Raw genomic sequence first — 14,598 nt, 5'->3', positions numbered from 1 at the left:
CATGCTTCCAGTGACTGAGACTTGAAAAGGGCATGTTTCTTACCAGTTGGCTTCTTTCTCAGGCAGCTCTCCTGGGATTTGTTTGTTGTTTTGGAGATTTTAAACTGCTTATGATTTTGGGTGTATGTTTATTAGTCATTTATCAGCTATAATGTAATATATTGACACACTGTGCCATATTTCCTTCTGCTATTTTCTAAGACTTTCCCCCTTCTTGCTTGTGGAGTTTGTCTATGCCTTGATTTGTTTTTTATTATTTTTTGCTTTGTTTTGTCAAAATTGAGACTATGATATTTACAAAATTTAGATACCACTTCATTTAGCAGGCATTTCCCATATATCAAATTCATGAAAGATGGTTTTAAGTAACAGTGAAATTGTGAACATTCTGTGTTTCAGGTAGCCATTAATTGATTTAATTCTCCCCTATAAAGACACAGCATTTTGTAATACTACAGAACTAAGTGTCTAAATTATCATAGCAACTAAGTTTACATGCCAACTCCTCCGTTCCTTTATATTTTCCTCTTGCAGGTCTGCTGAGGTTGTTAGTGCTTCTACTTATTAAGGAGAAAAAGTTGGGCAAAGAGTTACATTCCTATAGTCCCAGCCACTCAGGAGACTGAGGCACGATGATCATTTGAATCCATTAATTCAGTATGAGCTTGGACAGCATGGTGATAGTACTTCTCTACCCTCACCCCAGCCCAAAAAAATGAAGGAGAAAAATAATGTGTTCACAGATCCAAGATCAGGAATTGTGCAAAAGGAGCAAGAGCCATGGATACTTCATGTAGGAACTGTGCCTTTCCCCAAGAGCATACCTTCCACAAGTAGGACCAGTCATGGGAAGATGTGCCACAGAATGACATTTTCTGTTAAGTGTTCCTTTCTGTGTGAGATAGTTGGGTTAGGACTATATCCTCTAATACTGTTTGTCACCAGCTAATACCATTCTCCTACATCCCGTAGCCTTGGCTCCCTTTCTCCACCATCCCCACTTACCTGCTAGTTCTACTTTAAGGGACTTTAACTCAGATAGCACAAAAGGATGAATGGTACAGACGACAACATATCACATTCTTTCATGCCTTCCTTTACTGCAGTCTCACCACACAGTATCCTTCAGAAAGCTGTCAGAAGTTCTGGTATATAGATGACACTATTCTCCCATCACCACCACCACCTCAAAACCATTTTCTCTTGCGTTTATCATATGGTGGTTTTAAAGGTAATCTGGATGGAGGTTAGGTACCACTACCCAGCTTCTTATCTTCAGTAAATCATCTGCCTTTTGCAAAGTGTAATTTATCTCCTATACTGTATATGTTTGTCTAGTGAGACAGTGCAAAAAGAAGTTGAACAAATACTGCTGCTTCTAGTGAAAAAGTTTTCAGTGCCTTCTAATTTCCCCTAGCAGATAGAAAAGATTCTAATATATATTCATACATGCACACACACACACACACACACACACACACACACACACACACACACACGCACGCACACCAAGATTCAAGGCCTGGTGGTACAGGCATGTAATCTGAGCTACTTAAGAATCTGAGGCAGGAAAATCACTAATTCAAAGTCTGCCTGAACTACAGAGCAAGTTCAAGACTACCCAGGGCAACTTAGTAAGATCCTGTCTCAAAGCAGGGGAGGGTATGGGAAGGGCTAAAGATACAAGTCAGTGTAGAAAGCTTGCCTAGATATGCAAAGCCCTTGGTTCATTCACCAGTATGGTGGTGGAGGTGGTGGGAAGAGGAGAAATCTAAGTTCCTTATAAGACTATGTTTTGTATTTCCATGCTTCAATAAACATGGATTAAAATGCATTGACTTCTTTTTAAAGTACTGAATGCAGTAATTAACAAGATGTTAGGGGTAGAACGCTTAGTCTTTGTATCTGAAACCATAGTATGTCTGTCTATAAAAGGAAATCTGTTAGTTTGATATTTTCAAAGAAAGTCAACTACCTAACTTTAAGGGGTGCTCATTCCTGACATTCTACCAGCCTCACTTTTCTCCTACCTTTGGTCTTTGTACAACTACCTCGGAGGAAGCAAAGTTCATTTTCAAAAGCTTGTTATCTACTATTCATTCTAGCATCCTCCACACTTGTCTTTTCTCCCCTTCTTGGCTTTCTTCTGCCTCATCGTGATAATGGTGTACACGTCTCTGAATAAGAAATCCCAGAGTTTCTATTGTTAAAGAGGGAAGGAAGCAAATTCACAATTCCTATAGTTCCTTTGATCAGAGCTCTTCAGTAGAAAACAGGACCTCAGCCTGATGAGTAGTAGGAAGAGGATGACAAAACAGATCCCATTTGCATGGTATTTTCATTCTACTATAAATAACCTAGAGATGATTTAGAGTATGTGGAAGGATATGCATGTGTTATATGGAAATGCTGACCTCAGTCAGAATGGTAATCATCAAGAAAACAAATACTGATGAGGATATGAGGGGACAAGAACCTTTAGACACTTATTGAGCATGTAAAGTGGTCCAGTTACCATGGAAAATAGTATAGATGTTTCAGAAAACAAAAAATAAAGCTGCTCTGTGATCTGTCTCACTGTGCCACTCGTTAGCATATACTGAGTAATTAAAGTCATCATACAAGAGATGCCTCACCTATATTTATCCCTGCAGTACTCAGAATAGCCAAATTATGGTATCATCCTATGTCCATCAACAAATGAAAGGAATTGCAGTATTTATATACAAAATGATGTTTTATTCAGCCAGAAAGAAAAATTAAGTCCATTGCAGGGAAGTGTAACACCATTTGATATAAGACTTGAGCAGGAGTGGGGTCTGGTATGTTGGGTGTATTTTTAGAGTGTCTTTATCCCTTGAGATTTTGTGGTTCTGTTTTGTGTAGTCTCTGAATGCTGTTATACCATTGATAACCAGAAGTGACTGTTCACTTCTTTGAACTCATGTTTGTTCTTTATGATAGATAACATACACACACACACACACACACACACACACACACACACACACACCATTAAATGTGTTATGGATTTACTATATATGGTTTTCATACAATTTTATTCTGGCACATCATTCTACATCTCTATCTTATCCATGTTGATGTCGTTTTTCATGTGAGTTGTAGCAGCAGGCTTGTTACTCATTTTCCTGTTTCATCTTGCCATGCCAACTCCACTGCATATTTGTTTGTTTACTTGTTTGTTTATGCACAGGCACCTGCCACATAGCCTAGGCTGGACTTGAACTCTCTTCTGCCTTAGCCTCTTGCATACTAGAATTATAGGCATATACCACCTTTCTAGGCTTATTTTATGGGAACTGTCTAAAGGAATATAATCTGCCTCCAGGTTCCTTCTTTATCACTTCTGTATTCTTTAAGACTGAAAACTTCTTGATAATAGCGTTGTCTCCGCTTGGTAAATAGTACTATCCCAGGCTGAATTAGGTGTATTTACCTAAAGCCAGATCTTCTGGAAATTTACTGTACACCCTTCTGAATGGAAAAGTACAGCAGTTCCCTTCTATCGACATGAGTATAGCATTTTCAGTAGTTCTTACAACCTATAAACTCTATGGTAAACCTAACCTTTTATTTTACATTTGCTGTACTTTTTAGCTAAAGAATAATACTGTATATTCTAGAAATCAGATTCAAAGTTATTACGTGTTTTTAGTTTTCATTAAGTCGGGTCATCCTTATATATTTAGTTACACCACCTTGAGTGTTTAACTTTTGTGGAAGTGTTTAAATACTGATTTTACTTTTATTACCTCCTAAACTTTTCTTATGAACTAGTCAACCTAGGTGGTTCTAAATTAACTATCTACCTTATTATTTTACATGAATTTAACAAAATTGATAGAATAAAAAGATTTTTATTTTGTCCATGTTATATATTCACAGCATCTCTTCCAAGCCAAATAAAACAGTAAGTTTGTGAATCCATGTTAACTACTGCATCTCCATGTCTCTCCTACAGCTTATCATTTAAGAACTCAGAATTATAGCTAACTAAAGATAAACCATTATGACATTACTATTTCTTTCCTTGAGCAGTTGTTAGTAAGGTCATAAGAAATTAGATGTTGAGTTCATGTTTACAGTGCCCAGAAGACAGTTAACAAGTTTTTTGGTGTCTTATGGTAGACTCGTTTCATACTCTTACTAGCAATAGGGACAACATGGGCCTCCATTTGCCAGGTCACCACTCCAGAGAGTATTCTTTCTAGATAAGTACAAGAGAAGTAGTGACTGTGGACATCTTTATCTCTAGAGATTTCATGTCCCATTTTGTGTAGTATTTGGATATTGTTGTAAAACCTGCATAGCAAATAGCACTTAAGTGCTTATTTCAACAATACATTTAGCTTATATCACAATTTATGATCAGTTTTAAGAAACCTTCTATCCGTCCATTGAAACCCATTGTTTGAAATGTATTATTTTAGAGATAACTGAATTCATTATTGATAGACTACTGGAATGTAAATGACCACTTTTTGAGAGTTGTAGTACTATCAATTGGGCATTTTTTTTTAATTTCTAGAGCCTTTTGTGAACCCCAAATATTCCTATCATTTAATCCTAGAAAATCCCCTGTCCATAAAAAGGTAGTATCCCCATTTTTCAGAGGGGTATTAATGCCTACACTGCTTAACTCACTGAGTTGCCCAAGGTCGCTCAGTGAGTCTTTGGTGAAACCAGAAATAGAATTCAAGTCTCCTGACTCCCAATTCAGTTCTCCTTCCTCAGTATAGTTTTCTGTCTTCTATACCCCTGTGCCTCTCATGGGAAAAGAAGTTAATCTTCTAGCTATTATTAGCCACCAAATTGGTGGTAGCAGCACAGTGAAGAAAAGTAACTGTCTTTACACTGCAGCATTAGTATAAAAATATCTGGTAATGGAAAATTTGACAAATGTCATGTTAAAGAGAGTGGAAAATTATTTTAAGATCTAGATCTCATTTATCTAGTTCTCAGAAAAGTAAAATTCCTTGGTAGACTAGAGATCATTTTTTCTTCCTGTTTTTAAATTGTATTTCCTAGAGGGTAATTGACAACCTACCCATAGCAGAGCCTGTTGTCAGCTGTCATCATAAGAATAATCCATGTACTATTGGTAATTGCTATACATGTATTTTTTAACTTTGCTGGAATCCTGAATCACCTTACTGAAATACGCACTGCGCTGCTTTTAGTATTAAGTGATATTAGCTAATCAATTCAGAGTTTTTATTTATAATTAAAAGTATTGATGGAATTTTTTCCTCATGAGCAGTGTATGCCAAGCTAAGGCACTTCATGTCAGGCCCTTTGAGGTTCATCAGAATCTGGTGGGCAGAATAGCAAGTGTAAGATAAGCATGTCAGAGGTGATGAAGCATACTGTTACATGTATTGTTAATTTGTTGTTTTGGACTTTAAGTATACAAATGTTTCTCACCCTCTTTTATTAAATGATGAAAGCATGTTGAGTACTTTGAGAATTCACACTTTGAAATTGTAACAGGACAGTTTGTTTCTTAATTTGGGATCCAGCACCAAAAATTGCCCTAGCATGTTTCTATTAAAGATTACTAAAAGTCTTTAATTAAAAGATGGTATAATCACAATTTTAAAGCTATAAGTATTTTTTGAATTATAGTTCTTAGAGGAGTTGACAAATACAAAGGAAAATGAAAAGGGTTTTAAAAGACTAGTTATTTGAGACACACTAACTGAAATGATAGTACCAGTAGTAAAGGGATAGTTAGAAAAAAGAGAAAATATGGATTAATATGGTCACATACTGCTCCTTAAAGAAGCATAGATAATTACTGAATGGAGGAAAAGGAGAGTAACGATATTGGAGAGATAATACATAATTTCAAAGAGCTGCAGAAAGTTGTAGGATAAGGCTGAAGAAAGATCATCAAAATCGGTGCCCTATTAACATTTGGAAGATCCACTTTGGTTGAGTGGCAAGATTTAAAATACTCTAGACTCTTCAATTCTATATTCGTTTATCTTTAATATTAAATCTAATGTTTGCAAATTGATTAGCTATGTATGCTAAATGATAAAATACAGTCAACTGAAATGCCTATCTACCTGGCCCCATAACAGATGCAATTCTTTAACTGGGTTTTTTTTTTTTTTGGTTATTGCCATTCTTGTTTACCTAGACAAGACTTGCGCTTAAGTAGTACTAATAAGCTGGTGATATTTTATAATAGTATAAGTATTAATCTCTATATATACAAATGTTAAATACTATATCTTAGTCCCAGGTCTACCATGAAAGCTGGAAATTCCTTGTGCATTGTTAGAACCGATTGGATATTTGGTTTTGTGATTACTTAGTATCTTAAGGTGGCTATACTTATAAATCTATTGATACTACTGTTTTAAAATCAAATTTATGTTATAGAGCCTCTGGACACTATTAGGATTATTGGATTGCCTTTTGAGACAATATTATTGAACTTTTTAATATTTTCGAATAGGCACATCCTCAAGTGAACCTAACTTGTTTAAAATGTCTCCACAAAAACGAACCCGGAGAAAATTAATGCCTTCACCCCTAAAAGTAAAACGTACTCAGAAGTCTACACTGTCAGAAAGTATTCAACTTGATGATTCTCTAAGCAAAGAACTTCAGCCTATTACGTATACTCCAGAGGACTGCAGAAAGCCTTTCCAAAATCTGTCTCCAGCCTTAAGACCTTCATCACATGCGGCAAGTTTTCAGGCCAACAACTCAAACATAAACAATGACAATTCTCTGAAAATGTTGTGTGAAGTAGATTCTCCTTTTAAAAGGAAAACAAACTCTAAACAAGAGGATTTGGACTGTACATTTACTGTATGTGAAGACATCCGGAGCCTACAGAGTAAACTACCTGAACAGGATTCAGTATCAGACAACAGAAACAGTTTACAAAGGTACAAAAAGGAGCACTTTATGGTTCATTTGGGTTTTGTTTTGTTTTTTCCCATAGTCCTTAAATTATTAACTTCCTTAACTCCCTTTTCTTTTATCTATTTCGGGGGTCGATTTCATGTCAAGTGTTACATCTTCATTAGAAAAGTGTCTCATTCATATTGAGTCTTCGTTGAGTATGAATCCCCTAGCAGTGTTTTAAAATCATAAATTTGATAACCTAAGTGAATTGACCTTCATTAAGCTGGAAAACACTAAGAAGTTTGTTCTTCATACACTGAAGTTACATAGCATAATCATCATTGAAGGATGGCCATGCCTTTAGCAGTGCTTCACTAAAAGAATGCCCATGGTTTACCATCTATTGTTTATCAGTGTCAGCCCACTCAGTTACATCTCTTTATGGTTGATTGTATGTCATCCAAGCAAACATTCAACTACATAACCACATCCAATCTAAATATGGCAAGAAAAATGCCTCAACTTTTCTTTGCTATTAGGAATGCAGAAATGTCTCCACAGCATCTCTGCCTGTGGTGCTCTAAAAAGAGAAAAACTCCTCATGGCAATTGAGGGAATTTCTTATAGGATAAAAAAGTAAGACTTCAAATGGTTTACTAATTACAGGAGTGCAAATTACTTTTCTCTGTGCAGTATAGATTAAAATGTTGTTTTATTTGTCTCTGTTTAATGTGCAGGCTTGACCCTTCATTCTCAGCTAAGGATTCTTTGCCTGTATCAAGTGTCCTGCCATCCTACATGGCATTGACTGCCGCTGCCAAGAGGAGGCGGAAGTTGACAAGGTATGATTAACTGCAAACTGCTTTGATCTTTGTGTAAGGCCATTGTGCTGGATAGCTTTAGTTGTCAACTTGACACACCTGGGTAGAGAAAGCCTTAATTAGTGAATTGCCTCCATTGGACTGGCCTGTGGCCATGTCTGTGGGGCATCGTCTTCATTATTGAGTGATGTGGGAGGGCCCAGCCCACTGTAGGTGATGCCACCCATGTGCAGGTAGGCCTTTGTTATATAAGAAGGCAAGTTGAGCAGGGGAGCAAGCCAGTAAGCAGCGTTCCTCCATGGCCTGTGCTCCAGCTCCTGCCTTCTGGTTCCTGCCATGAGTTCTTACCTTGGGCTTCCTCAGTGATGAACTGTGTGACCAGGAGATAAGCTGAATAAACCCTTTTTCTCCCCAAGTTGGTATTGGTCAGAGTGTTTCCTCATAGCAATGGAGAAACAAACTAGAACAACCATCTTTATGCTTTCATTTCCCATGCCTTTTTTTTTTATTATTGTTAGACTATCACTTCCTATTAAATCACATCTGTGCTAAGTCACTCTGAACGAAACACTGGATTTATGTTATTGACAAGAGACCTTGATGAAGCCCAAGAATTTCATTTGAAATTTACATAAAGTATTCCATCTTTTAGATTATTAAAAATAAATTGAAAAATCTAGCTTCCAAAATGTCACTTGATTTTAACGTCTTCTGGTGGCAGTTTTTTACTCATTTAGCTATTTGTCCTTTTAAACATTACTGAGTTTCTTTGCCCCTAGACTTCTTATTGTCTTAATAGATTTTGATGCATAAATAAACTGTAATGAAATGAGGCGTCTGCTGTTTCTTGCTGTGACACTATAACTTCGATCAGAACAAGCCACCCAGCAAGAGCAGTTACAGTTGTCTTCGAATGTAAAAGCTGGATATAATACAGCCAGCAGCTTATTGGAGGCTCTCAAGAAGGACCAAGGCAGCCAGGACTTGGAGTATAAGACCCAGGAAAGCACAAGCATGACATAGAAGTCTGACTTGACTTTGCCTCTTTTTTTTTCCATTTAGAGCTTAACAGTTCCTGGGATAAGGCCAGAGGCCAAACAAAAAATAGAAGCAGAAGTGATTAGCACTTCTCACTGGGCTAGGGACCCGAGTCAAAGGTTTGCCAACTTCTCAGCTCAGTTGAGTAAGAAAACAAGCTGAAAGTGGCTTCCAGGAGGGTACAGTATTAAACAGAGTTTGAGATTCTGGTGGAACTGGAGCACAGGCTTGAAGTTCAAAAGCCATGAGGGCCAGGTGAGGAACATTCCTTTAATCTCAGCATATCGAGAGGCAGAGGCATGTGGACTTCTTTGAGTTTGAGGCCAGCTTTATGTCTGCATAGCGAGCGAGTTCTAGGCCAGTCAGGACTCCTCAGTAATACCCTGTCCCTACCCTCCCAAAAAATGGGGAACAAAAGTCATATGGAAGAAGGCCTATTAAATACCCCAGAATTTTATTTGAAATCTTTAAAGTGTTATGCCCCAGCAGTAGGATAAACTAGAAATAAACTGGCTTATAAAAGCCTGAAACAGATCTTAGACCAACTCAGTCTTTTCCTGGATTCAGGTGATATTTACCTTCTTCCAAAAGGAAATTTGATATCTCTGGAAATAACTTTAATGATGAGTCACAGAGTAGATAAGATAAAAAATTTGCCAAAGAACTGTATTTTGTTAAAAATTAATCAAATAGATATACTAGAACTAAAAAGATAGACTACTGAAATTTAAAATGTAATAAATCAATTTAACAGATTTGTCCAGGGAAAGAGTATTAGTAAGCTGGAAGGTAGAGGGTGGGGAAAAGTCTAAAGTAGAGGAAGGGGCAGAAAGTCAGCAGAGATAAGAGTGGGGACTTGAGCATGGAACTGTGTTTGTGTAGAAATGGGTATTTTCACTCAGAAGGGAATAAGGAAATAGGAAAAAACAGTATTTTAAGATGAGGGCAAATAATTTTTTAAAACTTACAAAACAGATTAAATTACAGACTTAAGAAGTACTGCAAACCACAAACAGAACTAATACAGTGTCCTGAGTTATGTGACATGCAGTGCGTACAGTCACAAGTATACTGAGTAAATAGAAAATGATCTGACTTTTTCTACCCTTTTTTTCTTTGCTATATTAATAAAGTATAGCAGTTAAAGCTAACTAAATTTCCTGTTTTCTGCCATGGACACAAATTTACAAATTGCATAGTTAACACTTCATAGAGTGTCTTCCCATAAGTAAGTTTAGAATTGTTTCTTGCTCCTCCAAAACACAATATAGCAGAGCCTTGAAACATGTAGATAGATTCTGTGCTCATGGATTGGTTTTTCCTGAAAGTCTCTTGCTATCTTTGACGTTTATACATGTATATATAGTTGTACCTCTGACCCATGGTTTTGCACTCTGATTTCAGTTACCTGTAGTCAACCAAAGTTTGAAAATCATAATTGGAAATTTCCAAAAATTAACAGTGTAAAATTTTGTTGCATACCATTCTGAGAGGTCTGATGATCTTTGTGTTGTCTCTTACCATCGTACATCAATCATCCCTTTATCCAGTATGCCTATGCCAACTCACTACCTGCTGTGATCCACTTAGTAGCCATGTTTGTTAAAGGAACAACTGTTACAGAATGGGCAGTGCTTGGTGTTTAAACAACACTTATTTTACTTAATACATTCCCAAGCCCAAAAGAGCAATGATGCTGGCACGTTAGATATACCAAACAAGCAATAATCTGCTTCCTTTAAACAAAACGTGAAAGCTTAGAAAAAAATGTAGCGTGCATTAGGTTTAGTACTCTCTCAGATTTCAGGGACCCACTGATGGTCTTCAAATGATGCTAAGTGGGCCAGGGTAAGTATTCTAGGTCTTTACTGGTATCATGTGTTTACTAAAATTAGTTATGTTTATTAAAATGTGGCAAATGTTTATACTAAGAATGATTTTAAAATGTAAACGTGGTCATTATCAAACATTCAGTTTTTCAGAAACACCTAAGTATGTAAACTGTATTTGTGGTTCTAGTTGAGTTAAAGGACTACCACATGAGAAACTGATACTGGAAAATAACTTTAAAGAGCACAAAAAGGAAGCGACTTGACTATTCATGGACTATTAGTTACGACTCTGTTACATTCCCTCTGGTATTAATAATTAGATCCTGCCATTAACTGAGGTTAAAGGAGATTAATGCTAGAAATGTACATAATTACTTTTTTTAATCTTCCTTTTCCCCAATTAAAGCTACATGAGCTTGAAAGTAATAAACTCTGGTATTTTCCACTTAGCAGCTTTTATATACATATCTAGGGGTGTGTATCTTCTAAAGTGATTTTAAAGTGTAAAGACAGGAAGTTTCCATCTGTGTTCTATCTTTCATAACTTTTTATTTCCTCTAAAATAAATTAAAACCTCTGAATACTAAAGTGAATTTTATCTAATGGAATTGGGAATATTGGATTTTATCTTAACGGTATTTTTAATTTTTGATCTAGCCTTACAGGAGCATACCGTTTTGACACAGTAACAAGAACTTATATTTTTATCCTTTTGACTTACTCCACACTGTGAATAGCAAACAGCACTCGTGTCTCCAGCAGAACATGCTGGAAATATTCTGTAGAACAATGGCCGTGTGCCCCCACATCATTTTATCTAACTTACAAGTGGATTTGGGGGTGGGGGCAACAGTGTTCTTAATGCCTTCACTTCTGTGGGTTTCACAACTATTATCTCTGTATTTCATTTCTTTTATCCTTACAATATAGGACACAAATCAAAGTTTTTCTTTAATTCTTTAACTAAAATGAAAACTTTTCCCCACAAGTTCTACATCAAATACTCCGTTAATTGCTGAAGAAAATCATGGATTTGCCAAACGCATTCGACAGGATAATTCAAATGATAAGTTTTTACAAGAAAGCAGACCAACAGTGGGTATGTATGCACTCTTAATCTGATATTTACATACCAGTCACTACTCATCAAAGATGGAGACTTACAGAATTCTACAACTGGTCAACACACAGAGAATTATGTGCCTGTGAGATATCCAGCCCTAAGTGACAGATCTACAACAGAATCTCTATACATAAGGCTCATGGAACATGGTGGAATAGTGGGTAGAGAGAATGCAAATGCATCTCTGAACTCTCAGCAGTAAAGTTTCTTCGTATAACAGAGGGCAATGAACACAGATGGCCACAACTGGCCAAAATGTAGAGAATAAGAGACCGCAGTGTGTGTGTCATTGGCTAGAACTCATACTAAACCTCACCCACCCAGAGCTCAAGACCATTGTGGAAGAGGGAGGTGGAAAGATGATAAACGCCAGGGGTGTTGCATGACCATAAGGAAACAGAGTCCTCCAGGCCCCTGGGCACTTGCTCATGTGAACTTACAGCAGTGGTGACAACATGTACAACATCCATACAAACTCAGTCTAGACAAAAACTCAGCATAGACCAGGAGAAATGTGCAAGAAGCCCCAGCCTAAGCCAAGGAACTATTAGCAGTTGATTACTGCTGGGTAGGAGAGACTTGATCTTTAAGGGAATGACACAAGATAGGCTGAACAGGTTCCAGTGGATGAACTCACATTGAGGGACATCTGGGTACAAAAACTTGATGTGATAGGCCTTAACATACATGACAGAATGCACAAAATCCTTTGGGTGGGCTATATATAGGAGGGTGCAGATAAGGGGGTCTATTGTATGAAATGCACAAAAATTCAGTAAATATACACTGAAAAAAAAATTCTCTTTTCAAGAAGATGGAAAAAAAGTGAAGTATTCTCTTCACTGACTGCTCTTGGTATCTTTGCACACATGCTTACTAAAACATCAGTTACAGCATGGAGAGACGAAATTAACAACTTTTAAACCAAAGATATTGTTTCCTTGTTGTTGTATTTCAAATCGTGTTAATTAACTATGAATTCCAATAGTAAACTTTTGTCAGCAAATTGTTATAAATCAATGAACAAGAAAGCTCTTTGAATGATAATTTATTTGCTTATGTGCATCTTTATTTCTTCAGGCTATAAAAGAAACATCTACAAAATAAATTCAAGGACAGTTAGAAAATTTGCAAGAAATGTTTCAAAAGAAAATTTGCGATGAGTCACTTAGAAATGAAGGAGAAAAAATGAAATTGATGCTCTGCTTTTCGAAGTGTTGCTGTCCTTTGCAAGTGTTTGCCAGGGTCCTCTCAGAAGTGCTTGAAGTCTGAAAGAAAGCCACCTGAAACTGTTTACTCAGACATGTTCAGCAAATTAATAATGAAACTTTTGTATTTTAAATAAAATTTCAGCAGAGGTTATGTTTCATGTTTCTAAAATATTTGCTACTTTTGAAAATCCCTAAGTCAGCATAGAATCAGTTTAATTTTACTACATATACACCACAACTTGAGTAGGACATTTTTTTAAAATAATGGATTAAATTTCTCTTATAATTTTCAAAAATAAGAAAACTTTAGAAAGTCATAAAATTATGGCCCAAGATGAATTTGGAATTCTAGTGTATGTTAATACATTGTTTTACTTGTGCATGTGATTTTCTTTTCTAAAACCTCAGTGTGAAAATGTAGATGTATGTGTCCATGAAGTTGTAAATATTGTTTAAATGCCTGTCATGAATAAAATTCTAGTATTTTTTTCCTGATTACTTGATGTATTAAAGATGCAAATTTTAAAGACTGATTTTCCTGTCGTGATTGCTCTGTATGTACTCTGTAATTTTATATAATCATGAATGTCATAAATTGGTATTTCATATTAGATCAAGATGCATATACCAGGACCAAATTTGAAAATAATCCATAGGTTTCTTGCTAATAATGAGTAGTGGGGAAACATTTTAATCATTCGTGTCACTGTAGGGATTACACAGAACTGCAACTTAATTACCTAAACTTGTTCGTTTATCTTATTTAGCCTGTGTTTGTGCTGAAAACAAATATTTAGCTTAATGCACTTTTAAGTTTGTGTCTCCAAGGGATCTTCACACCAAACCAAACAGTTGTTATATTTAAAATCTAATTGAGAATAGGAAGAAGTGTTTCTGTGATCTTTCTCTCACTGCTCAGTATTGGTATATAGAAAGGCTACTGGTTTTTGTTAATTGATTTTGTATCCTGCCACTTTGCTGAAAGTGTTAAAAACTTCTAGTTTTCGGGTGGAATTTTTGAGATCTCATCTCCCGCCTGCAAAGAGGAATAAGTGGCTTTTCCAGCTCATACCCCTTTAATTTCCTTCTCTTCTCTTACTGCTATAGTCGAGTTTCAAGTACTGTATTACAAAGGAGTGAGAATAGCAGACAGCCCTGTCTAGTTCCTGATTTTAATGGGACTGCTTCCAGTTTTTCTCCATTTAGAATGATGTTGACTGTAGTTTGTTGTATGTAGCCTTAATTATATTGAGGTATGTACCCTTCAGTCCAATTCCCTCTAGGATTTTTATCATGAAAGTATGTTGGATTTTGTCAAAGGCCTTTTCTGCATGTACTGAGATACATCATGTGATTATTGTCTTTAGGTCCATTTATATGATTTATTATATTTAGTGACTTACATATATTGAAGTATTCCTACATCTCTGGAATAAAACCAACTTGATCATGGTGGTTAATCTTTTTGATATGTTGTCTGTATGTGGTTTGAAGATTTATTAAGAGTTTTTGCATCTATATTCATTAGGGGTATTCACCTGTAATTTTTTTATTGTGGTGGTTTTTACCTGGTCTTGGTATTAGAGTAATGCTGGCTTCATATAATGAGTTTTCCCTCTGTTTCTCTTTTTGAATAATTTATGTAGCATTGGTTGTAGTTCTTTGAAGTACTGATAAAATTCTGTTGT

General features: G+C 36.1%; 1 protein-coding gene across 3 annotated transcripts in view; it reads left to right on the top strand.

Annotated features, from left to right (window-relative positions):
* Positions 1-13,443, top strand: part of Kif18a (kinesin family member 18A) — a 67,301-nt gene extending 53,858 nt beyond the window's left edge. For 2 of the 3 annotated variants that reach the window (XM_008851170.3, XM_029555105.1), the window contains 4 exons: positions 6,488-6,926; positions 7,623-7,727; positions 11,566-11,675; positions 12,780-13,443. In XM_008851170.3, coding sequence (XP_008849392.1) covers positions 6,488-6,926; positions 7,623-7,727; positions 11,566-11,675; positions 12,780-12,862 — 737 coding nt within the window. In that variant the 3' untranslated portion in view covers positions 12,863-13,443. The other variant, XM_029555108.1, reaches the window with a different exon arrangement.
* The last annotated feature ends 1,155 nt before the right edge of the window (positions 13,444-14,598 follow it).

Source organism: Nannospalax galili, unplaced genomic scaffold, assembly GCF_000622305.1.
Source record: "Nannospalax galili isolate Female #2095 unplaced genomic scaffold, S.galili_v1.0 scaffold11, whole genome shotgun sequence".
Taxonomy (NCBI): domain Eukaryota; kingdom Metazoa; phylum Chordata; class Mammalia; order Rodentia; family Spalacidae; genus Nannospalax; species Nannospalax galili.
The sequence above is the reverse complement of the archived record's forward strand: the minus strand, read 5'-3'. Positions and strand labels throughout refer to the sequence as shown.